Source organism: Nerophis lumbriciformis, linkage group LG18 (genome assembly GCF_033978685.3).
Source record: "Nerophis lumbriciformis linkage group LG18, RoL_Nlum_v2.1, whole genome shotgun sequence".
Lineage (NCBI taxonomy): Eukaryota > Metazoa > Chordata > Actinopteri > Syngnathiformes > Syngnathidae > Nerophis > Nerophis lumbriciformis.
In genome coordinates, this window is record NC_084565.2 from 7791102 (window position 1) to 7816170 (window position 25069).

Genomic DNA, 25069 nt, shown 5'->3' on the forward strand with positions numbered 1-25069 from the left:
TTGCTTTAGTGTGGAAGCGTCAAACGCATCAATTGCATCGACCTGACCAAACCCCAAATGTTCCTGAGCGGCTTCAGATCTTCCCAACGCCGCCTGGAGGATAATCCACCTCCGACGTCGTCGATATTCCCTCCGCAGGTTTCCACTGCACAACAATAAAGGATTAACTCACTTTCTTCTTCTTTGCAATGAAGAAAACATCTGTACTGCGATACAGGCCGAACACAGACTACTCTAAAGTACATCCAAGTTGACTTTCTTCACTTTGTTAATGGCTACAAGCAATCCTGCAGTTTACTTGTGTGCGATATCATGTGCGATACAAGCAGTCCTGCAGCGTGTTCACTTGCATGTATAGCTGCCATTGTTCTCAGTTTGACACATTTCCTCTGACCAAACATTTTCTCCCACACCACACTACAAAATACAAACCCCGTTTCCATATTAGTAGGGAAATTGTGTTAGATGTAAATATAAACGGAATACAATGATTTGCAAATCATTTTCAACCCATATTCAGTTGAATATGCTACAAAGACAACATATTTGATGTTCAAACTGATAATTTTTTTTTTTTTTTGCAAGTAATCATTAACTTTAGAATTTGATGCCAGCAACACGTGACAAAGAAGTTGGGAAAGGTGGCAATAAATACTGATAAAGTTGAGGAATGCTCATCAAACACTTATTTGGAACATCCCACAGGTGAACAGGCTAATTGGGAACAGGTGGGTGCCATGATTGGGTATAAAAGTAGATTCCATGAAATGCTCAGTCATTCACAAACAAGGATGGGGCGAGGGTCACCACTTTGTCAACAAATGCGTGAGCAAATTTTTGAACAGTTTAAGAAAAACCTTTCTCAAGCAGCTATTGCAAGGAATTTAGGGATTTCACCATCTACGCTCCGTAATATCATCAAAGGGTTCAGAGAATCTGGAGAAATCACTGCACGTAAGCAGCTAAGCCCGTGACCTTCCATCCCTCAGGCTGTACTGCATCAACAAGCGACATCAGTGTGTAAAGGAGATCACCACATGGGCTCAGGAACACTTCAGAAACCCACTGTCAGTAACTACAGTTGGTCGCTACATCTGTAAGTGCAAGTTAAAACTCTCCTATGCAAGGCGAAAACCGTTTGTCAACAACACCCAGAAACACCGTCGGCTTCGCTGGGCCTGAGCTCATCTAAGATGGACTGATACAAAGTGTAAAAGTGTTCTGTGGTCTGACGAGTCCGCATTTCAAATTGTTTTTGGAAACTGTGGACGTCGTGTCCTCCGGACCAAAGAGGAAAATAACCATCCGGATTGTTATAGGCGCAAAGTGTAAAAGCCAGCATGTGTGATGGTATGGGGGTGTATTAGTGCCCAAGACATGGGTAACTTACACATCTGTGAAGGTACCATTAATGCTGAAAGGTACATGCAGGTTTTGGAGCAACATATGTTGCCATCCAAGCAACGTTACCATGGACGCCCCTGCTTATTTCAGCAAGACAATGCCAAGCCACGTGTTACAACAGCGTGGCTTCGTAGTAAAAGAGTGCGGGTACTAGACTGGCCTGCATGTAGTCCAGACCTGTCTCCCATTGAAAATGTGTGGCGCATTATGAAGCCTAAAAATAGCACAACGGAGACCCCCGGACTGTTGAACAACTTAAGCTGTACATCAAGCAAGAATGGGAAAGAATTCCACCTGAGAAGCTTCAAAAATGTGTCTCCTCAGTTCCCAAACGTTTACTGAGTGTTGTTAAAAGGAAAGGCCATGTAACACAACTACTTCGGCACGTGTTGCAGCCATGGAATTCTAAGTTAATTATTATTTGCAAAAAAAAAATAAAGTTTATAATTATTTTGTAGTGCATTCAATTGAATATGGGTTGAAAATGATTTGCAAATCATTGTATTTCGTTTATATTTACATCTAACACAATTTCCCAACTCATATGGAAACGGGGTTTGTATGATTCATGCTGATGTCGTATCGGCCAATACTGCAATGGTGTTTGAACACATTGAACACACATTCAAACGTTTTTTCTGCCGCCATCCATGTGGGAATAATGTCGGCCAAACAGCAGACCAATGAATCAATCACTGCCGGGTGCAGGACCAGTCGCGACGTGTCCGAGTGAAGGCGGCGTCTGCTGGTGTGATGAGCACTTACGGCGCTCCCTGCACACAGCTGCTGCGGCAGGTAGGCTCCGACAACATTTAATCCTCGTCACTCTTGCTTTGTGCGCCGGGGACGGAGCAGCGCGGGGAACTTGCGTTCAGAAACAATAAAGCAATCAAATAATTGTGTGAATGCTCTAAAGCATTCACACGTTTTTTTTCTTTCTTCTTCTTCTTCGTCAGATTTTGGCGCGCTCTACCTTCCACATTTTTCATCTGATTCAAACTGTTCCAACTTCAAACTGTTCAGCCTTTTCCACAAATTCCCAGATTTCCCAGAATTCCAGGTTTTCCGGGACATTTTTCCCATTCAAAATGAATTGGCCCATCATTCAAACTTTCGCCATTTCCACATTTTTCAACCGATTCAAACCATTTCCACCTTCAACACATTCCGCCATCCTGGAAATTTAAACTACCCTTTTTCAAAGTAAAAAAAAAAAAAAAAAATCCCAGATTTCCCAGAATTCCAGGTTTTCCGGGACATTTTTCCCATTCAAAATGAATTGGCCCATCATTCAAACTTTCGCCATTTCCACATTTTTCAACCGATTCAAACCATTTCCACCTTCAACACATTCCGCCATCCTGGAAATTCAAACTACCCTTTTTCAAAGTAAAAAAAAAAAAAAAAAAAAAATCCCAGATTTCCCAGAATTCCAGGTTTTCCGGGACATTTTTCCCATTCAAAATGAATTGGCCCATCATTCAAACTTTCGCCATTTCCACATTTTTCAACCGATTCAAACCATTTCCACCTTCAACACATTCCGCCATCCTGGAAATTCAAACTACCCTTTTTCAAAGTAAAAAAAAAAAAAAAAAAAAAAATCCCAGATTTCCCAGAATTCCAGGTTTTCCGGGACATTTTTCCCATTCAAAATGAATTGGCCCATCATTCAAACTTTCGCCATTTCCACATTTTTCAACCGATTCAAACCATTTCCACCTTCAACACATTCCGCCATCCTGGAAATTCAAACTACCCTTTTTCAAAGTAAAAAAAATAAAAATAAATCCCAGATTTCCCAGAATTCCAGGTTTTCCGGGACATTTTTCCCATTCAAAATGAATTGGACCATCATTCAAACGTTCACCATTTCCACATGTTTCAACCGATTCAAACCATTTCCACCTTCAACACATTCCGCCATCCTGGAAATTCAAACTACCCTTTTTCAAAGTAAAAAAAAATAAAAATAAATCCCAGATTTCCCAGAATTCCAGGTTTTCCGGGACATTTTTCCCATTCAAAATGAATTGGACCATCATTCAAACGTTCACCATTTCCACATTTTTCAACCGATTCAAACCATTTCCACCTTCAACACATTCCGCCATCCTGGAAATTCAAACTACCCTTTTTCAAAGTAAAAAAAATAAAAATAAATCCCAGATTTCCCAGAATTCCAGGTTTTCCGGGACATTTTTCCCATTCAAAATGAATTGGACCATCATTCAAACGTTCACCATTTCCACATTTTTCAACCGATTCAAACCATTTCCACCTTCAACACATTCCGCCATCCTGGAAATTCAAACTACCCTTTTTCAAAGTAAAAAAAATAAATTCCCAGATTTCCCAGAATTCCAGGTTTTCCGGGACCTTTTTCCCATTCAAAATGAATTGGCCCATCATTCAAACTTTCGCCATTTCCACATTTTTCAACCGATTCAAACCATTTCCACCTTCAACACATTCCGCCATCCTGGAAATTCAAAATACCCTTTTTCAAAGTAAAAAAAAAACAACAACAACCCAGATTTCCCAGAATTCCAGGTTTTCCGGGACATTTTTCCCCATTCAAAATGAATTGGCCCATCATTCAAACTTTCGCCATTTCCACATTTTTCAACCGATTCAAACCATTTCCACCTTCAACACATTCCGCCATCCTGGAAATTCAAACTACCCTTTTTCAAAGTAAAAAAAAAAAAAAAAAATCCTAGATTTCCCAGAATTCCAGGTTTTCCGGGACATTTTTCCCATTCAAAATGAATTGGCCCATCATTCAAACTTTCGCCATTTCCACATTTTTCAACCGATTCAAACCATTTCCACCTTCAACACATTCCGCCATCCTGGAAATTCAAACTACCCTTTTTCAAAGTAAAAAAAAAAAAAAAAAAAAATCCCAGATTTCCCAGAATTCCAGGTTTTCCGGGACATTTTTCCCATTCAAAATGAATTGGCCCATCATTCAAACTTTCGCCATTTCCACATTTTTCAACCGATTCAAACCATTTCCACCTTCAACACATTCCGCCATCCTGGAAATTCAAACTACACTTTTTCAAAGTAAAAAAAAAAAAAAAAAATCCTAGATTTCCCAGAATTCCAGGTTTTCCGGGACATTTTTCCCATTCAAAATGAATTGGCCCATCATTCAAACTTTCGCCATTTCCACATTTTTCAACCGATTCAAACCATTTCCACCTTCAACACATTCCGCCATCCTGGAAATTCAAACTACCCTTTTTCAAAGTAAAAAAGAACAACAACAACCCAGATTTCCCAGAATTCCAGGTTTTCCGGGACATTTTTCCCCATTCAAAATGAATTGGCCCATCATTCAAACTTTCGCCATTTCCACATTTTTCAACCGATTCAAACCATTTCCACCTTCAACACATTCCGCCATCCTGGAAATTTAAACTACCCTTTTTCAAAGTAAAAAAAAAAAAAAAATCCCAGATTTCCCAGAATTCCAGGTTTTCCGGGACATTTTTCCCATTCAAAATGAATTGGCCCATCATTCAAACTTTCGCCATTTCCACATTTTTCAACCGATTCAAACCATTTCCACCTTCAACACATTCCGCCATCCTGGAAATTCAAACTACCCTTTTTCAAAGTAAAAAAAACCAACAACAACCCAGATTTCCCAGAATTCCAGGTTTTCCGGGACATTTTTCCCCATTCAAAATGAATTGGCCCATCATTCAAACTTTCGCCATTTCCACATTTTTCAACCGATTCAAACCATTTCCACCTTCAACACATTCCGCCATCCTGGAAATTCAAACTACCCTTTTTCAAAGTAAAAAAAATAAATTCCCAGATTTCCCAGAATTCCAGGTTTTCCGGGACCTTTTTCCCATTCAAAATGAATTGGCCCATCATTCAAACTTTCGCCATTTCCACATTTTTCAACCGATTCAAACCATTTCCACCTTCAACACATTCCGCCATCCTGGTAATTCAAACTACCCTTTTTCAAAGTAAAAAAAAACAACAACAACCCAGATTTCCCAGAATTCCAGGTTTTCCGGGACATTTTTCCCCATTCAAAATGAATTGGCCCATCATTCAAACTTTCGCCATTTCCACATTTTTCAACCGATTCAAACCATTTCCACCTTCAACACATTCCGCCATCCTGGAAATTCAAACTACCCTTTTTCAAAGTAAAAAAAAATAATAATAAAAATCCCAGATTTCCAGGTTTTCCGGGACATTTTTCCCATTCAAAATGAATTGGCCCATCATTCAAACTTTCGCCATTTCCACATTTTTCAACCGATTCAAACCATTTCCACCTTCAACACATTCCGCCATCCTGGAAATTCAAACTACCCTTTTTCAAAGTAAAAAAAAATAAATAAAAAAAATCCCAGATTTCCCAGAATTCCAGGTTTTCCGGGACATTTTTCCCATTCAAAATGAATTGGCCCATCATTCAAACTTTCGCCATTTCCACATTTTTCAACCGATTCAAACCATTTCCACCTTCAACACATTCCGCCATCCTGGAAATTCAAACTACCCTTTTTCAAAGTAAAAAAAAAAAAAAAAAAATCCCAGATTTCCCAGAATTCCAGGTTTTCCGGGACATTTTTCCCATTCAAAATGAATTGGCCCATCATTCAAACTTTCGCCATTTCCACATTTTTCAACCGATTCAAACCATTTCCACCTTCAACACATTCCGCCATCCTGGAAATTCAAACTACCCTTTTTCAAAGTAAAAAAAAAAAAAAATAAATCCTAGATTTCCCAGAATTCCAGGTTTTCCGGGACATTTTTCCCATTCAAAATGAATTGGCCCATCATTCAAACTTTCGCCATTTCCACATTTTTCAACCGATTCAAACCATTTCCACCTTCAACACATTCCGCCATCCTGGAAATTCAAACTACCCTTTTTCAAAGTAAAAAAAATAAAAATAAATCCCAGATTTCCCAGAATTCCAGGTTTTCCGGGACATTTTTCCCCATTCAAAATGAATTGGCCCATCATTCAAACTTTCGCCATTTCCACATTTTTCAACCGATTCAAACCATTTCCACCTTCAACACATTCCGCCATCCTGGAAATTCAAACTACCCTTTTTCAAAGTAAAAAAAATAAATTCCCAGATTTCCCAGAATTCCAGGTTTTCCGGGACATTTTTCCCATTCAAAATTAATTGGCCCATCATTCAAACTTTCGCCATTTCCACATTTTTCAACCGATTCAAACCATTTCCACCTTCAACACATTCCGCCATCCTGGAAATTCAAACTACCCTTTTTCAAAGTAAAAAAAATAAATTCCCAGATTTCCCAGAATTCCAGGTTTTCCGGGACCTTTTTCCCATTCAAAATGAATTGGCCCATCATTCAAACTTTCACCATTTCCACATTTTTCAACCGATTCAAACAATTTCCACCTTCAACACATTCCGCCATCCCATACTTGCCAACCCTCCCGGATTTTCCGGGAGATTCCCGAAATTCAGCGCCTCTCCCGAAAACCTCCCGGGACAAATTTTCTCCCGAAAATCTCCCGAAATTTAGGCGGAGCTGGAGGCCACGCCCCCTCCAGCTCCATGCGGACCTGAGTCCGCTTTCCCACAATATAAAGAACGTCTACCGTAAAGCAGTTCGTCTGCCGTAAACAGCAATGTTGTGACACTCTTAAACAGGACAATACCGCCATCTAGTTCATTTGATGAAAGCACTTTTGTGCGTGCCACACAGCAATGCATCATCAGAGAGGGTGTTCAGCATGGTTAGAAAGATAGTGACAGAGAATAGAACAAGGATGGACAATTCAACCCTTAACTCAACAATGAGTAGATGAGTGTTATGTGTGTTTATATGTGTAAATAAATGAACACTGAAATTCAAGTATTTCTTTTATTTATATATATATATATATATATATATATATATATATGTCTTAATAAGGTTATCCAAAAAATAGTGCTCGATACCGTAGTAGAGAGCAATATATGTATGTGTGGGGAAAAAAATCACAAGACTACTTCATCTCTACAGGCCTGTTTCATGAGGGGTTTCCTCAATAATCAGGAGATTTTCTCCTGATGATTGAGGTAACCCCTCATGAAACAGGCCTGTAGAGATGAAGTAGTCTTGTGATTTTTTTTCCCACACATACATATATTGCTCTCTACTACGGTATCGAGCACTATTTTATTTATTTATTTTATAAATAAATAAATAAATTTAAAAAAAATATATATATATATATATAAATAAATAAATAAATAAATAAATAAATAAATAAATAAATAAATAAATAAATAAATAAATAAATAAATAAATATATATATATATATATATATATATATATATAGCTAGAATTCACTGAAAGTCAATTATTTCTTATGGATGGATGGATGGATATATATATATATATATATATATATATATATATATATATATATATATATATATATATATATAAAAATAAATAAATAAATAAATAAATAAATAAATAAATATATATATATATATATATATATATATATATATATATATATATATATATATAGCTAGAATTCACTGAAAGTCAATTATTTCTTATGGATGGATGGATATATATATATATATATATATATATATATATCCCCGCGACCCCGAAGGGAATAAGCGGTAGAAAATGGATGGATGGATGGATATATATATATATATATATATATATATATATATATATATATATATATATATATATATATAGATATATATATGAAATACTTGACTTGGTGAATTCTAGCTGTAAATATACTCCTCCCCTCTTAACCACGCCCCCAACCACGCCCCCGCCCCAACCACACCCCCCGCACCCACCCCCCGAAATTGGAGGTCTCAAGGTTGGCAAGTATGCGCCATCCTGGAAATTCAAACTACCCTTTTTCAAAGTAAAAAAAAAAAAATTCCAGGATTTTCCAGAATTCCAGGTTTTCCAAAGCCCTATTTCCACCCTTTTTTCTGGCGACTGCTCCTTGCACATTTTTCAACGTATTTCAACCGTTCCACCGTCAATACATTCCTCTCAATTAGGACAAAAAACTAAGTTAATCCTGGTTTTCCCATACCATTTTTCAATTCAACAGGTTACTAGTGTGAAGTGAAGTGAATTATATTTATATAGCGCTTTTCTCTAATGACTCTAAGCGCTTTTACTGTTACGCGCACGCGCAGTCTGCTTCTCCCTCTTCTGCGGTAGCACCTAGAAGCTCCGCTAGACACGCCTCCGCGCCGGCCACAGCCGGAGGCAATCTTCAATCCACGCACCTGGACCTAATGAGAAGCGACAGTATAAAGAGCCTCACCGCCCTGTGTACAGTAAGCTTCTCGTCTCTGACTCCTCTCCTGCTCTCTCTCTCTCGCCCGCTTGTCTCCCTTGTGCCTTGTCCTGATTTGCCCTTGTCGTCTCTTGTCCCCACAGTCCTCCGTGTCTCAGCTTTAGCTTCTGCTGCTGCTCTTCCCCCCGGACTTTGATTGCCTACCCCAATCATCGACCCCACGCTCGGACTTCTGGACGCCTCTCTCCTGCCCCACGACCCTGCTTGGACCACAGACCTCTTTGCTTCTCCCCCTCTGGACTTGGTCGCTGCCACATCCAACACACACTCCAACAAACCCTACGGTATTTACATACGGTTATTTTCCACACATAGTATTCCATTCACACACATAGTAGCATACACACCACACGTAATGCTCCCCTCACCTCCCAGGGGGTGATCAAGGGTGATGGGTCAAATGTAGGGCTGCAGCTAACGATTATTTTTCTATCGATTAATCTATAGATTATTTTTTTCGATTAATCGGTTAATCTATAGATTATTTTTTCGATTAATCTATAGATTATTTTTCCGTTTACCGATTTTTTTTTTTAATTTAAAATTAAGATGAAAAAAATAAATTTAGGCCAGTTTTTTCAAAAGGCATGGCTTTTATTTACAAAAAAAAAAAGTATGGCCACTCAGTCAACATTGAAAACATGGCAAAACATTCTGTAACACTGTAAACATTTGTGCCAATCTAAATATTCTGGAGCACTGTAAACATTAAGTATTGCTTTTAAAATGTGCAAAATAAACATCCGGTCCAACACAGTACACTATAACCAATTCTACTCATTCCAGTGAGTGACTAACAGTTGTAATGAAGAAAGGTTAGCATGTCTACATGCTCTGGGGTGAGGCTGGTTCTTTTCTTGTTTACAATATTCCCAGCAGCTGAAAATAGGCGCTCAGAAGGGGTCGATGTGGCTGGAACTGAGAGGTAAGACCGAGCCAGCATTGCCAGATTTGGAAACCTTGCCTGATGTTCTTTCCACCATTTTAATGGGTTTTCATCCTTGGAAATGGGGGATTCTCCAAAATAAGACACTAACTCGTTTCTGACCATTTCAGCATCATTACTGTCATTGTTGTCTTCCTCATTGTTGCTGAGTTCATCTGAATCTGAGCCAAGAAGTGTGTCTAGTAAAGATACAGGCCGCCTGTCAGCATCTGGTCTTTCCACTTGCATTGCTGTGCCCTGTTGAGCGTGTGTCTCCTTTTCCCTTCTTTTCTCCTCCAGAACTATTGCATGCAGCTTGTATTGAACTTTTAAACACTCATCTGCAGTCAGGAATTTCAGCTTCCTGAATCGTGGGTCAAGTGCAGCTGCTAATATGCACACATTTGGTCCATCATCTTTGAATGTGGTCTCGGCTTCCCACCTGGATGTTATCTCACGTGCAGCAGTGACCTGGAAACACTTGATTGATGCATTTTCAAAAGCAGTTTGTGTAGCCTTCCGAAGCCCTTTGACCAGCAGAGGGACAGCGGAAACTGTTACATAAGATTCTCCACTCAGGTACACAGTTGCACATTCAAAAGGTTTCAGAACTTGTTCAAGTTCTTCAAGCAAGCTCCACTGGTCAGCCTTAAGATCCAGAAAATGCTTCCCTCTTTGAGTGACCTCCGGATCTGACAGAGTTGCTGTTATTGGCCACCTCTGCTCAAGCAGGCGACTAATCATGTAAAAGGAACGGTTCCATCTCACAGACACATCTTGTATGAGGCTGTGGTCTGGAGAACCCATTTGTTTTTGCTTAACCTTTAGTTTTGTACTGGATAGCTCACTTTTTCTGAAGTGCTCGACCAAACTTCTTGCTGCTCCTAAAGCTCTGCTGATGTGGTTGTCCTTTAGAGCATGGTTAACTACAAGCTGTAGAGTATGGCCAACACATCTGAGGGATGAAACACCATGTCTTTCCTCAAGAACTCTTAAAGCTGCAACAACATTTGCAGCATTGTCATGTACAATGACTTGTACTAGTTTTATGTTTATTTCAAACTTATTGACAACATCCTCAATCCAAGAGGCAATGTTTTCTGCAGTGTGCTTTTCATTGAGGGGCATTGTTGTCAAGTTAATTGAGGTAAGCTCCCACTCATCATTAACAAAGTGAATGGTGACACCAAGGTAAGCTTCAGTGGCCATACTTGTCCATGCATCAGTTGTGAGTGTCAGTTTTCCTTTCACATTTTTCAGGATTGCTTTGACTTCATTCATTTTCTTTGTGTATTTTTGCTCCATAAGCTTAGTGTAGTGGGTTCTTGATGGTAGTGTGTAGCCAGAGTGAAACCGTTTGATCATTTTTTGAAACCCTTCCCCTTCTACCATATTTAATGGCCTCATGTCTATGACCATCATTTCCAGGACACCATCAGTCAGGTCAGCGGCCACTTGGGGTGTGCATTCAGTCCCATGCCTCTTTGGAAAAAAATCCTGGACACTGCTTTGTCGTTTGCTGCAACATAAGAGACAACATTTAATTTTCATTTTAAATATACCCAAATACAGCTTACTTTAATACAAAAGGTTAATTAAACTACACACATTATCTTGTTAAATTGGGTTAATAACACAACGATAGTATGATTAAAGTGAAGTTAATTGTTCGTTTGTACATAGTATATGTAACTGTTAATGTTGTAAAAGGTATTTGCACAACTTATTAACGTTAGCGTTAAAGATAGTATATGTAACTGTTAATGTTGTAAAAGGTATTTGCACAACTTATTAACGTTAGCGTTAAAGATAGTATATGTAACTGTTAATGTTGTAAAAGGTATTTGCACAACTTATTAACGTTAGCGTTAAAGATAGTATATGTAACTGTTAATGTTGTAAAAGGTATTTGTACAACTTATTAACGTTTGCGTTAAAGATAGTATATGTAACTGTTAATGTTGTAAAAGGTATTTGCACAACTTATTAACGTTAGCGTTAAAGATAGTATATGTAACTGTTAATGTTGTAAAAGGTATTTGTACAACTTATTAACGTTAGCGTTAAAGAGGAGCGCGTCTTTGTAAACACTGAACAGGCACGCCAAACGCGCCTCTCAGAGCAAAACGGTGCTTTAGTTTATGAATTTACAACGCAGATACAAATAACACATTCATGTTTTTGTGTAATAATGACAACGTATACTCACGCGGATGATTGACTCGTTGATGGTGATGGGAAGAACGCTGTCGGATGTTTTCTTTTTAGATGCTCGTTCATAGCCGTTGTGCTGCTGTGATACGCCATTTCCGCTCGACACAGTGTGCATAAAACAACATTATTAGGCCGTTTATTAAAATACTCCCACACTTTTGACGACTTTTGGCGTGTTTTTTTCCCCTCGCTCGCATCGTTTGCTCTGCGCTCCGCCATGACAGTTGTGTGACGTAAATATGCGACGCGCCGACGCACAAAAATGACGTCGACATATTTACGTAACCGATGACGTCGACGCGTCGTTTCAGCCTTAGTCAAATGCAGAGAATAATCTCGCCACACCTAGTGTGTGTGTGACAATCATTGGTACTTTAACTTTAACTTTAACTTTAATCATCAAGTGCTCAATAAAACCTGTTGAGCTAGATCCTCTGTTGTCGTGCCGTCTCCTTCCCCCTTGTCAACCCATAACATTTACGTAGTGAAACCCAATATCTAAGTTACATTTAAACCGGTGTGGGTGGCACTGGCATCAGGTGGGTAAAGTGTCTTGCCCAAGGACACAACGGCAGTGACTAGGATGGCAGAAGCAGGGATCGAACCTGGAACCCTCAAGCTGCTGGCACGGCCACTCTACCAACCGAGCGAAACCACCCTTGAATGTTACTACTTCAACATTTCTCAACCGATTTGAAAAATTCCAACACCAACCATTTCAAGTCATTCAGAACATTCAAGTTTTTCAAAATTTTCAAAAAAAATTCCCGCATTTCTCGAAATTCCCATTCCCATTGAAATTAATGGGACATTCTTCAAAGCTCTTGACCGATTTAAACAATTCCAACACCAACCAATTCAGCTCATTCAGGAAATTCAAAGTACCCTTTTTCAAAGTTTAAAAAAATTCCAAGATTTTCCAGAATTCCACGTTTTCCAAAGCCCTATTTCCACCTTTTTTTCTGGCGACTACTCCTTCCACATTTTTTCAATGTATTTCAACCGTTCCACCGTCAAAACATTCCTCTTAATTAGGAAAAAAAAAAAAGTTGTTTTTTGAACTGGAAAAATTTCTGGTTTTCCGGAAATTCCAGGAATTCCATAATACAATTTCTCAATTCGACAGATTACTACTTCAACATTTCTCAACCGATTTGAAAAATTCCAACACCAACCATTTCAACTCATTCAGAACATTCAAGTTTTTCACATTTTTCCCCAAAATTTCCCGCATTTCCCGAAATTCCCAAATTTTGGGGAAATTCCCTTTGAAATTAATGGGACATTCTTCAAAGCTCTTGACCGATTTAAACAATTCCAACACCAACCAATGCAGCTAATTCAGGAAAGTTTAAAAACATTCTAAAATTTTCCAGAATTCCAGGTTTTCCAAAGCCCTATTTCCACCCTTTTTTCTGGCGACTACTCCTTCCACATTTTTCAACGTATTTCAACCGTTCCACCGTCAAAACATTCCTCTTAATTAGTAAAAAAAATTTTTTAGTTTTTTGAACTGGAAAAATTCCTGGTTTTCCCGAAATTCCAGGAATTCCGTTATACCATTTCTCAATTCAACAGATACCGACATCAACCGATATATGCAGTCGTGGAATTAACACATTATTATGCCCGGCGTGGCGCAGTGGGCGAGTGGCCGTGCGCAACCCGAGGGTCCCTGGTTCAATCCCCGCCTAGTACCAACCTCGTCATGTCCATTGTGTCCTGAACAAGACACTTCACCCTTGCTCCTGATGGTTAGCGCCTTGCATGGCAGCTCCCTCCATCAGTGTGTGAATGTGTGTGTGAATGGGTGAATGTGGAAATAGTGTCAAAGCGCTTTGAGTACCTTGAAGGTAGAAAAGCGCTATACAAGTACAACCCATTTATCATTTATCATTTATAATTTGGACAACCAGGTATGGTGAAGATAAGGTACTTTTTTAAAAAATTAATAAAATAAAATAAATAAATTAAAAACATTTTCTTGAATAAAAAAGAAAGTAAAACAATATAAAAACAGTTACATAGAAACTAGTAATGAATGAAAATGAGTCAAATGAAGTGTTAAAGGTTAGTACTATTAGTGGACCAGCAGCACGCACAATCATGTGTGCTTACGGACTGTATCCCTTGCAGACTGTATTGATATATATTGATATATAATGTAGGAACCACAATATTAATAACAGAAAGAAACAACCCTTTTGTGTGAATGAGTGTAAATGGGGGAGGGAGTTTTTTTGGGGGTTGGTGCACTAATTGTAAGTGTATCTTGTGTTTTTTATGTTGATTTAATAAAAAATAAAAAAAAACGATACTGATAATAAAAAAAAAACGATACCGATAATTTCCGATATTACATTTTAACGCATTTATCGGCCGATAATATATTTAGTTCCTTTTTAAGTTGGCAAAAAGGAACTAAAATAAATTCGAAAAATATATAAGTTTTATTTAATAAAGAAATCTTTGAAGGCTGCCCCATACAACACATATGGAAAATGTGAGGACTTTTTTGACTGCCCGTTGCCGTGGAATGCCACAATTCAAACTAATCTATAAAACTACTATCGATGTGCAAAATCGTTATTTTCAAATTAAAATTATTTATAACTTCTTACCCACGGGGAAAATGATAAAATTATGGAATATGACAGAGTCAGATGACTGCCGATTTTGTTGTCAGGAGCCTGAATCCACCCTGCATTTGTTTTGGTATTGTCATATTGTGTCTTCGTTTTGGGTGGAAGTTGAAAAAATGTGTTTAAGGATTGGTTTGTTTATGAAGCTTGATGTGGTTTCTGTTATTTTAGGAGAATTCATTGACAATCATGATTTAATCAATTTAATTATAGTACTCGGTAAAAGGTTTATCTTTAAGGCCAAAAACAGATATTCACTTAGTATTACTTTCTTTAAAACATTTATTCAGTATTTTTTAACTTTAGAAAGTTACATTGTTGACGATATTGATGCCAAAAAACATCAAAAAAGATGGGAAGTCCTCAAAGGCTTATGTTGAAAGTGTAATTATGTTTATAGATTATATGCTATCTGTTGTTGTGTTCCATAATTTGAGTGACCTGGACATAATCTGGACTGTACATAAATGTGTTTTTTTTTGAAAATGTAATTTTGTTTATATATTATATGCAATTTGTTGTGTTCCCAAATTTTTTTATTTTTTTTTTCAGTGTACATGAATGAAGGTGTGTGTTGTTGGACATTATATGGACTGGACCTGGTTTTAAAAACCCTTTAAACAAATCTAATTTCATTTACAACCTGGTCTAGTGAAGATAAGGTCCTTTTTTTTTTCTTTTTTTTTTTTTTTTAAAGAAAGAAAATAAATAAGATAAATAAATAAATATTTTCTTGGATAAAAAAGAAAGTAAAACAATATAAAAATAATTACATAAAAAAAAATAGTAATTAATGAAAATGTTAGTGGACTGTGTCCCTTGCAGAAGTGTTGTCTATGTTGTGGGAACCAGAATATTGGTAGCCGAAAAAAATAATGAATAGGTGTGGATGAGTGTGAATGGGAAAAGGAGGGGTTTTTTTTGGGTTGATGCACTAGTTGAAAGTGTATCATGTGTTTTTTCTATGATGATTTAATAAAATAAAAAAATAAATAAAATAAAATAAAATACAATTAAAAAAAAGAATGTCCCATTGATTTCAATGGGAATTTCCCAAAAATTGTGAAATTTCGGGAAAGGCGGGAATTTTTTTCGAAAATGGTAAAAAAAACAAAAAACTTGCATGGTCTGAATGAGTTGGAATGGTTGGTGTTGGAATTTTACAAATCGGTCGAGAAATGTTGAAGTAGTAACATTTTTAATTGAGAAATGGTATTAAGGAATTCCTGGGATTTCGGGAAAACCAGGAATTTTTTCCAGTTCGAAAAAACAACTTTGTTTTTTGTCCTGATTAAGAAGAATGTTTGGACGGTGGAACGGTTGAATTGGGTTGAAAAATGTGGAAGGAGTAGTTGACAGAAAAAAAAGGGTCAAAAAAGGGTTTGAAAAAACAGGAATTCTGGGAATTACTGGAATTTTCCGGTTCCGGTTCACCGTGCGTGACTGCTCGCTGACTGCTCGCTGTTTCGAAAAAGCTAAGTATCGTTCTATTTGTGTGCTTTTAAATTGTTCTGCAGCTTTCTTTATTACTTTCTCAACATATTTAGTAGTACTATTTAACTTGCAAATCACCCGATCTCTGTCTCTCCACCCCTCCCGCAGCTAGCTAGCAGCTAGCTGCTAAGCTAACGAAGCTAGCGCGGAGAAAGGCGTCGCCGGGCGCCGGTCAGAAGGAGTCTACTCCTGCACACCGTGACCAGGACTTCTCGGAAGACAGCAGGAACTTCACTCGGTGACAGAAAACACCGTGAGTATGGCTTCCTGCGCGTCTTGCACCTTACTCACGGAGAGGCTGGCTCTGCTAGAGGGCCGTGTCCGCCAGTTAGAGCAGAGTAATCTCGTAACTTTAGATGTTGCGGACACATCTGCTAGCGTTAGCTGTAGCGAGCTAACTAGCCCAGCCTGTAGCAGTCCTAAGCGGCCTACAAGCTACGGTGTACCGGTTGAGACGCATAATAGATTTAGCTCTTTAGCTAGTCCTACACCCCAGTCTACCGGGCACCACACCTTAGTCATAGGGGACTCCATCACCCGAAACATAAAGCTTAGCAAACCAGCCACAATTAAGTGCATCCCGGGGGCCCGAGCACCTGACATTGAGGCTAATCTTAGGGAGCTAACTCGCAACAGGCCTAGTAAACACGTACGACAGGCTAATCGCACCACTAGTTATGCGAATATAGTTGTACACGTTGGCTCCAATGACACTAGAATGAGACAGTCAGAGATTACAAAGAGAAACATAGCCAGGACTTGTGATCTCGCTAGAAAGATGTCCAGGCATCGAGTAATTGTCTCTGGCCCCCTGCCTGCGAGAGGCAATGATGAGAGATATAGCAGATTAGTCTCGCTTAACAAGTGGCTGGCTAGCTTCTGTAGACAACAGGGACTAACGTTTATTGATAATTGGCCCTCTTTCTGGGGCAAACCAGGCTTGCTGATGAGGGACGGCCTTCACCCTAACCAGGAAGGCGCCATCATCCTGTCTAAGAATATAGACTACTGTTTAAGTCACATTTGACTAACTACACTAGAGCAAGCCCGGTCACAGGCAATTACAGAGCCTGCTAGTCCGGGTGAGGAGTCAGTTAAGCTAGAACTAGCCAGCACCAGGCTGGATAATTGCTGTACGCATAGCAATTTTCTTAGAATAACACACAACTCACATAATGTGTTTTCTGTTGTGAATGTGTCCGGGGTAGATATGCATTCTACTGAGGTGGCAAATCATGATGCGTTCAGTCGATCGCAGCATCAAGCAAACAATCTGAAAATTCCCGTCGTATCAATTCCTAGATATGGTCGAAACTATTTAAAGTGCACTACGTATAATAAACGCAACATTATTAATATTTCTACTACGGATAATTTAAACAAAAACTCGTCAAAACAGCCCAATACTTATAATATGGGCTCTTTAAACATAAGATCATTGTCTCCCAAAACGTTATTAGTTAATGAGGTCATTAGAGACAACAATCTTAACGTCATTGGTCTTAGCGAAACCTGGCTCAAACCAGACGAATTTTTTGCGCTAAATGAGGCATCTCCTCCTAACTATACGAATGCGCATATTGCCCGTCCCCTTAAAAGGGGTGGGGGGGGTCGCACTAATATACAATGAAAACTTTAACCTTACCCCTAACCTAAATAATAAATACAAATCGTTTGAGGTGCTTACTATGAGGTCTGTCGCACCGCTGCCTCTCGATATGGCTGTTATCTACCGCCCCCCAGGGCCCTACTCGGACTTTATTAATGAATTCTCAGAGTTCGTTGCTGATCTAGTGACGCACGCAGACAATATAATCATAATGGGGGACTTTAATATCCATATGAATACCCCATCGGACCCTCAGTGCGTGGCGCTCCAGACTATAATTGATAGCTGTGGTCTTACACAAATAATAAATGAACCTACGCATCGCAACGGCAATACGATAGATCTAGTGCTGGTCAGGGGTGTCACCACCTCCAAAGTTATGGTACTCCCGTATACTAAAGTAATGTCCGATCATTACCTTATAAAATTCGAAGTTCTGACTCATTGTCAACAAACTAATAATAATAATAACTGCTATAGCAGCCGCAACATTAATGCCGCCACAACGATGACTCTTGCTGACCTACTGCCTTCGGTAATGGCACCATTCCCAAATTATGTCGGCTCTATTGATAACCTCACTAACAACTTTGACAATGCCCTGCGCAAAACCATTGATAGTATAGCACCGCTAAAACAAAAAAGGGCCCCTAAAAGGCGCACCCCATGGTTTACAGAGGAAACCAGAGCTCATAAATTATCATGTAGAAAGTTGGAACGCAAATGGCGCGCGACCAAGCTTGAGGTTTTCCATCAAGCATGGAGTGATAGTTTAATATCGTATAAACGCATGCTTACCTTAGCTAAAGCTAAATATTACTCAAATTTCATCCGCCTCAACAAAAACGACCCTAAATTTTTGTTTAGTACAGTAGCATCGCTAACCCAACAAGGGACTCCTCCCAATAGCTCCACCCACTCGGCAGATGACTTTATGAATTTCTTTAATAAGAAAATTGAACTCATTAGAAAGGAGATTAAAGACAACGCATCCCAGCTACAACTGGGTTCTATGAACACAGATACAACTGTATCTACGACGGATACTGCAATACAAAATAGTCTCTCTCTTTTTGATGAAATAACATTAGAGGAACTATTACAGCGTGTAAGTGGGATAAAACAAACAACATGTTTACTTGACCCACTTCCTGGGAAACTTATCAAGGAGCTTTTTGTATTATTAGGTCCATCAGTGCTAAATATTATAAACTTATCACTTTCCTCTGGCACTGTTCCCCTAGCATTCAAGAAAGCGGTTATTCATCCTCTGCTCAAAAGACCTAACCTTGATCCTGACCTCATGGTAAACTACCGACCGGTGTCCCACCTTCCCTTTATTTCGAAAATCCTCGAAAAAATTGTCGCACAGCAGCTAAATGAACACTTAGTGTCTAACAATCTCTGTGAACCTTTTCAATCCGGTTTCAGGGCAAATCACTCTACGGAGACAGCCCTCGCAAAAATGACTAATGATCTACTGCTAACGATGGATTCTGATGCGTCATCTATGTTGCTGCTTCTTGATCTTAGCGCTGCTTTCGATACCGTCGATCATAATATTTTATTAGAGCGTATCAAAACACGTATTGGTATGTCAGACTTAGCTTTGTCGTGGTTTAACTCTTATCTTACTGACAGGATGCAATGCGTCTCCCATAATAATGTGACCTCGGACTATGTTAAGGTAACGTGCGGAGTTCCTCAGGGTTCGGTTCTTGGCCCTGCACTCTTTAGTATTTACATGCTGCCGCTAGACGACATCATACGCAAATACGGTGTTAGCTTTCATTGCTATGCTGATGACACCCAACTCTACATGCCCCTAAAGCTGACCAACACGCCGGATTGTAGTCAGCTGGAGGCGTGTCTTAATGAAATTAAACAATGGATGTCCGCTAACTTCTTGCAACTCAACGCCAAGAAAACGGAAATGCTGATTATCGGTCCTGCTAAACACCGATATTTATTTAATAATACCACCTTAACATTTGACAACCAAACAATTACACAAGGCGAATCAGTAAAGAATCTGGGTATTATCTTCGACCCAACTCTCTCGTTTGAATCACACATTAAGAGTGTTACTAAAACGGCCTTCTTTCATCTCCGTAATATCGCTAAAATTCGTTCTATTTTATCCACTAGCGACGCTGAGATCATTATTCATGCGTTCGTTACGTCTCGTCTCGACTACTGTAACGTATTATTTTCGGGTCTCCCTATGTCTAGCATTAAAAAATTACAGTTGGTACAAAATGCGGCTGCTAGACTTTTGACAAGAACAAGAAAGTTTGATCATATTACGCCTATACTGGCTCACCTGCACTGGCTTCCTGTGCACTTAAGATGTGACTTTAAGGTTTTACTACTTACGTATAAAATACTACACGGTCTAGCTCCGTCCTATCTTGTCGATTGCATTGTACCATATGTCCCGGCAAGAAATCTTTGTTCAAAGAACTCCGGCTTATTAGTGATTCCCAGAGCCCAAAAAAAGTCTGCGGGCTATAGAGCGTTTTCTATTCGGGCTCCAGTACTATGGAATGCCCTCCCGGTAACAATTACAGATGCTACCTCAGTAGAAGCATTTAAGTCCCATCTTAAAACTCATTTGTATACTCTAGCCTTTAAATAGCCCCCCTGTTAGACCAGTTGATCTGCCGTTTCTTTTCTTTTCTCCTCTGCTCCCCTTTTCCTTGAGGGGGGGGGGGGGGGGGGGGGGGGCACAGGTCCGGTGGCCATGGATGAAGTGCTGGCTGTCCAGAGTCGGGACCCGGGGTGGACCGCTCGCCTGTGCATCGGCTGGGAACATCTCTACGCTGCTGACCCGTCTCCGCTCGGGATGGTGTCCTGCTGGCCCCACTATGGACTGGACTCTTACTATTATGTTGGATCCACTATGGACTGGACTCTCACAATATTATGTCAGACCCACTCGACATCCATTGCTTTCGGTCTCCCCTAGAGGGGGGGGGTTACCCACATATGCGGTCCTCTCCAAGGTTTCTCATAGTCATTCACATCGACGTCCCACTGGGGTGAGTTTTTCCTTGCCCGTATGTGGGCTTTGTACCGAGGATGTCGTTGTGGCTTGTGCAGCCCTTTGAGACACTTGTGATTTAGGGCTATATAAATAAAGATTGATTGATTGATTGAATTTTTTTAACTTGAAAAAATCATAGTTCGAATGTGCAGGATGAGTGGAATATGTTGAAGGTGGAATGGTTTGAATCGGTTGAAAAATGTGGAAATGGTGGACGTTTGAAAAAGAGCCAATTCATTTGGAATTTTCGAAAAAAGGATTCCGCTTTTCCCGAAATTTCAAAATTTGGGGGGAAATTCCCTTGAAATCAATGGGACATTCTTCAAAGTTCCACAATTCCCACATTTTTTATCTGATTAAAACTAGAGATGCCCGATAATATCGGACTGACGATATTATCGGTCGATAAATGCTTTAAAATGTAATATCGGAAATGATCGGTATCGGTTTCAAAAAGTAAAATGTATGACTTTTTAAAACGCCGCTGTGTACACGGACGTAGGGAGAAGTACAGAGCGACAATAAACCTTAAAGGCGCTGCCTTTGCGTGCCGGCCCAATCACATAATATCTACGGCTTTTCACACACACAAGTGAATGCAATCCATACTTGGTCAACAGCCATACAGGTCACACTGAGGGTGGCTGTATAAACAACTTTAACACTGTTACAAATATGCGCCACACTGTGAACCCACACCAAACAAGAATGACAAACACATTTCAGGAGAACATCCACACCGTAACACAACATAAACACAACAGAACAAATACCCAGAACCCCTTGCAGCACTAACTCTTACGGGTCGCTACAATATACACCCCCGCTACAGCCTACCCCCCACCTCAACCTCCTCATACTCTCTCAGGGAGAGCATGTCCCAAATTCCAAGCTGCTGTTTTGAGGCATGTTAAAAAAAATAATGCACTTTATGACTTCAATAATAAATATGGCAGTGCCATGTTGGCACTTTTTTCCATAACTTGAGTTGATTTATTTTGGAAAACCTTGTTACATTGTTTAACGCATCCAGCGGGGCATCACAACAAAATTAGGCATAATAATGTGTTAATTCCACGACTTTATATGTCGGTATCGGTTGATATCGGAATCGGTAATTAAGAGTTGGATAATATCGGAATATCGGATATCGGCAAAAAAGCTATTATCGGACATCTCTAATTAAAACTGTCTGCCTGTTTGGGAATCGTGTGCTCCGCTTTTAAAAATAAAAATAAAAATGTCCCGGAAAAACCTGGAATTCTGGGAAATCTGGGAATTTGTCAAGGGAAAGCCCGCAATTCCCGAATAGGCTTTGAAGTTGGAACGGTTTGAATCGGGTGGAAAATGTGGAAGGTAGAGTGCGCCAAAATCTGGAGAAGAAGAAGAAGAAGTTGAATAATAAATAGATTAATTTTGGTGTAGAAAACCATGTGTGTGAATGTTTTAGATCAGGGGTGTCAAACTCAAATACAGAGTGGGCCAAAATGTAAAAGTGAACAAAGCCGCGGGCCAAGGTTGAACAAATGAACCTTTTAATAGGGACCCAAACAAGTTTTGCATTGAATATTGAACAAGCAAGGCTTATATAACTTTATAGTGACATGCAAAATCCAGTTTTAAATAATAATAATAATAATTAAAAAATATTAATAAAATTTAAATAAAAATGTAATGCCTTTTTTTTCTATTTGCAGCCTTCTGAGGTAAATATCAAAATTAACTTTTTCCACAGGCTAATAATAAATTTGAAAATAAAATAACAATAATGAATGAATCAAACATTCAAGCCTTGAAGTAGCAAGAGAAAGTGCACGAATAAAACGTTAATTATTGCTCAGTTTGCTACACGGATTTGCTTTTACACTGAATATGGGACAAGCAATGCTTATATAACTTCATAGTGCAAAATCAACTTTCAAAAAACAAACAAAAAAACATCAATGGAATATTAAATTTAATTTTTTTTTTTAAATGTAATGCCTCTTTTCTATTTGCAGCCTTCTGAGGTAAATATCAACATTAACTTGGTGGGCGGAGGCGGGGTTTGGTGGTAGCGCGGGGGGGGGGGGGGGGGGGGTGTATATCGTTGCGTCCAGGAAGAGTTAGTGCTGCAAGGGGTTCTGGGTATTTGTTCTGTTGTGTTTATGTTGTGTCACGGTGCGGATGTTCCCCCCGAAATGTGTTTGTCATTCTTGCTTGGTGTGGGTTCACAGTGTGGCGCAGATTTGTAGCAGTGTTAAAGTTGTTTATACGGCCACCCTCAGTGTGACCTGTATGGCTGTTGACCAAGTATGGATTGCATTCACTTATGTGTGTGTAAAAGCCGCATATATTATGTGACTGGGACGGCACGCTGTTTGTATGGAGGAAAAGCGCACGTGTGGAAATCGGGAGAAATTCGGGAGAATGGTTGCCCCGGGAGATTTTCGGGAGGGGCACTGAAATTCGGGAGTCTCCCAAGAAAATCGGGAGGGTTGGCAAGTATGCGTATTAGCAGTGAATGCGGTGTTACAGCGGCACTGCCGCTGTATAATACAGGCGGGCCAGCTCTAATGTTAATTTGATATTGCCTCAAGGACCAAATGAAATGACAAATTTGGCCCGCGGGCCAGAGTTTGACACCCATGTTTTAGAGCATTTACACAAAAAGGCAGTGTGGAAGTCGCTTCCCAGCAATTCCACTGTTACACACGTCACAGGAGCCAGGCGTGCAGTTTTAATGTTAATCAATTTAATCAAATGTTTTTCAGCAGGTCGTGACTGAAAATCACCTGTTAAAGACAACAGGTGATTAGATAACTCGTACCACCTGGGAGACCTAATGACCTGTTCAGCTGTGTCTCGCCGTCGGCACTGCCACGCCCCCGTCTGATGGTGCGCTGTCCTCAGCACCATGGACAGAGGCGGTGACCTCCGCTCCTGCAGGCAGCGCTGGCCACACCTCCCTCCACAGGCAGATATTGATAATAATCGACATAAGTCAAAATGGCAAATATATAGCAATATGCCAAAATGTATATAATATATGCCAAATTTCTGCCCATCGGTCAATGTCTAATTTATAGTGTGATCAGAAGAGGTTTCTTAGAATAGTCATCTTTTCAAACGATTCGATTCGGAAGAGTCTGATTGAACCTGAGGGTCGAATATTGGATATTGAACGTCCCCCCCGCCTCCGTGCGAGGGAGGCAAGTCGAGCGCTCGAGTCCCCCTCGTAGAGCGGCCGTGTTGGGAGGGCCACATGCCGCTGTCATCACGGAGCTCGCCGTGCCACCGCGCGCCTCAAAGCCTTCCCGCTGGGACTCGCCGGAAATGAGACGGCACGTGCCGTCTCCCGTGCCGCGACAATTTCCTTCGCCTCGCCTTTCAACGTCTTCTTGGCGCTGCGCCAGACCAGAAGACCTCTACCGACCATCCAATCTCCTCCGCGTTTGTTTGTTTATCAGAGCAGTTTAGCCTTTTTTCTTTGAGGTGCAAAACAGCCAATGAGATCTGTTTTGCTCTCCTAAACTTGCTTAAATATGTTTTTTTTTTAAATTAAAAGTGCCTAAATCGAAAACGACATAACGTTTGTTTCTTCCGTAGACGAAGCAGGAACAAAACAACAACGTGTGACAATATATCAACTCACTCTTGATCAAATGTTGTTGTAGTGCACACCAACAAAACCCAAAACCAGTGGTACGTTGTGTAAATGGTAAATAAAAACAGAATACAATTATTTGCAAATCCTTTTCAACTTATATCATACCTGCCAACTTTTGAAATCAGAAAAACCTAGTAGCCAGGGTCCAGGGGCCGCAGGCCCCGGTAGGTCCAGGACAAAGTCCTGGTGGGGGGTTCAGGCGACGCAAAATGATTGATTGCATTCAGACAGGTTAAAATGTTGCTAAAACCATCACTTTTCTATCAGTCACAGTGACTTTTCAAAACAAAAATATTACAGCAAAAATCATATGGATTGATTGACATGTTTATTCTGTAAGCTAACTTCAATAGTTTGAAATTATTTTGACAGTTAATGCCAGTTATCCTGTCAACCTTTCACAAGACTTCAATTTGTTAATTGAAAGTATAAACAGTATAAACACTTTTTACAGTAAACAGTACTAAACAATTCCATTAAAAAAAAAATTGGTGTCATTATTAACTTTCTGTCCAAGCTTGTATAATCTACTGCCTTGTTCAATTGTAAAAAATATTCTGTGCCTAAAATTCACATTTTTATCACAATTATCATACTGTAAACATGGTAAGCTAACTTCATTAAAATTAATAGTCCTGTCAATAGCATGGAATTACAATTCAAATGTAGTTTTTTTGTAAGCCTTTCAAAAGAATTCAAAATATGAAAATTAATTGAAG

At 39.5% G+C, this 25069-nt stretch overlaps 2 protein-coding genes across 7 annotated transcripts in view; both read right to left on the bottom strand.

The window, feature by feature from the left end:
• The window catches only part of gabrg3 (gamma-aminobutyric acid type A receptor subunit gamma3), a 143799-nt gene that overhangs the window by 73377 nt on the left and 45353 nt on the right, over nt 1-25069 (bottom strand). The gene's annotated exons all lie outside the window — the stretch shown is intronic.
• Nucleotides 9542-12152, bottom strand: LOC140679551 (E3 SUMO-protein ligase ZBED1-like). The gene is made up of 2 exons (XM_072915146.1): nt 11906-12152; nt 9542-11215 (listed from the first exon to the last, which is right to left on the bottom strand). The coding sequence occupies exons 1-2, from the start codon at nt 12127-12129 to the stop codon at nt 9565-9567; spliced, it is 1875 nt and encodes a 624-aa protein (XP_072771247.1). The 5' UTR covers nt 12130-12152; the 3' UTR covers nt 9542-9564.

Coding starts and splice junctions, on each gene's coding strand:
- LOC140679551 (XM_072915146.1), bottom strand. CDS start 12,129: ATGGCGGAGCGCAGAGCAAACGATGCGAGCGAGGGGAAAAAAACACGC. Junction 11,216..11,905: donor TCAACGAGTCAATCATCCGC/GTGAGTATACGT, acceptor CTTATGTTGCAG/CAAACGACAAAGCAGTGTCC.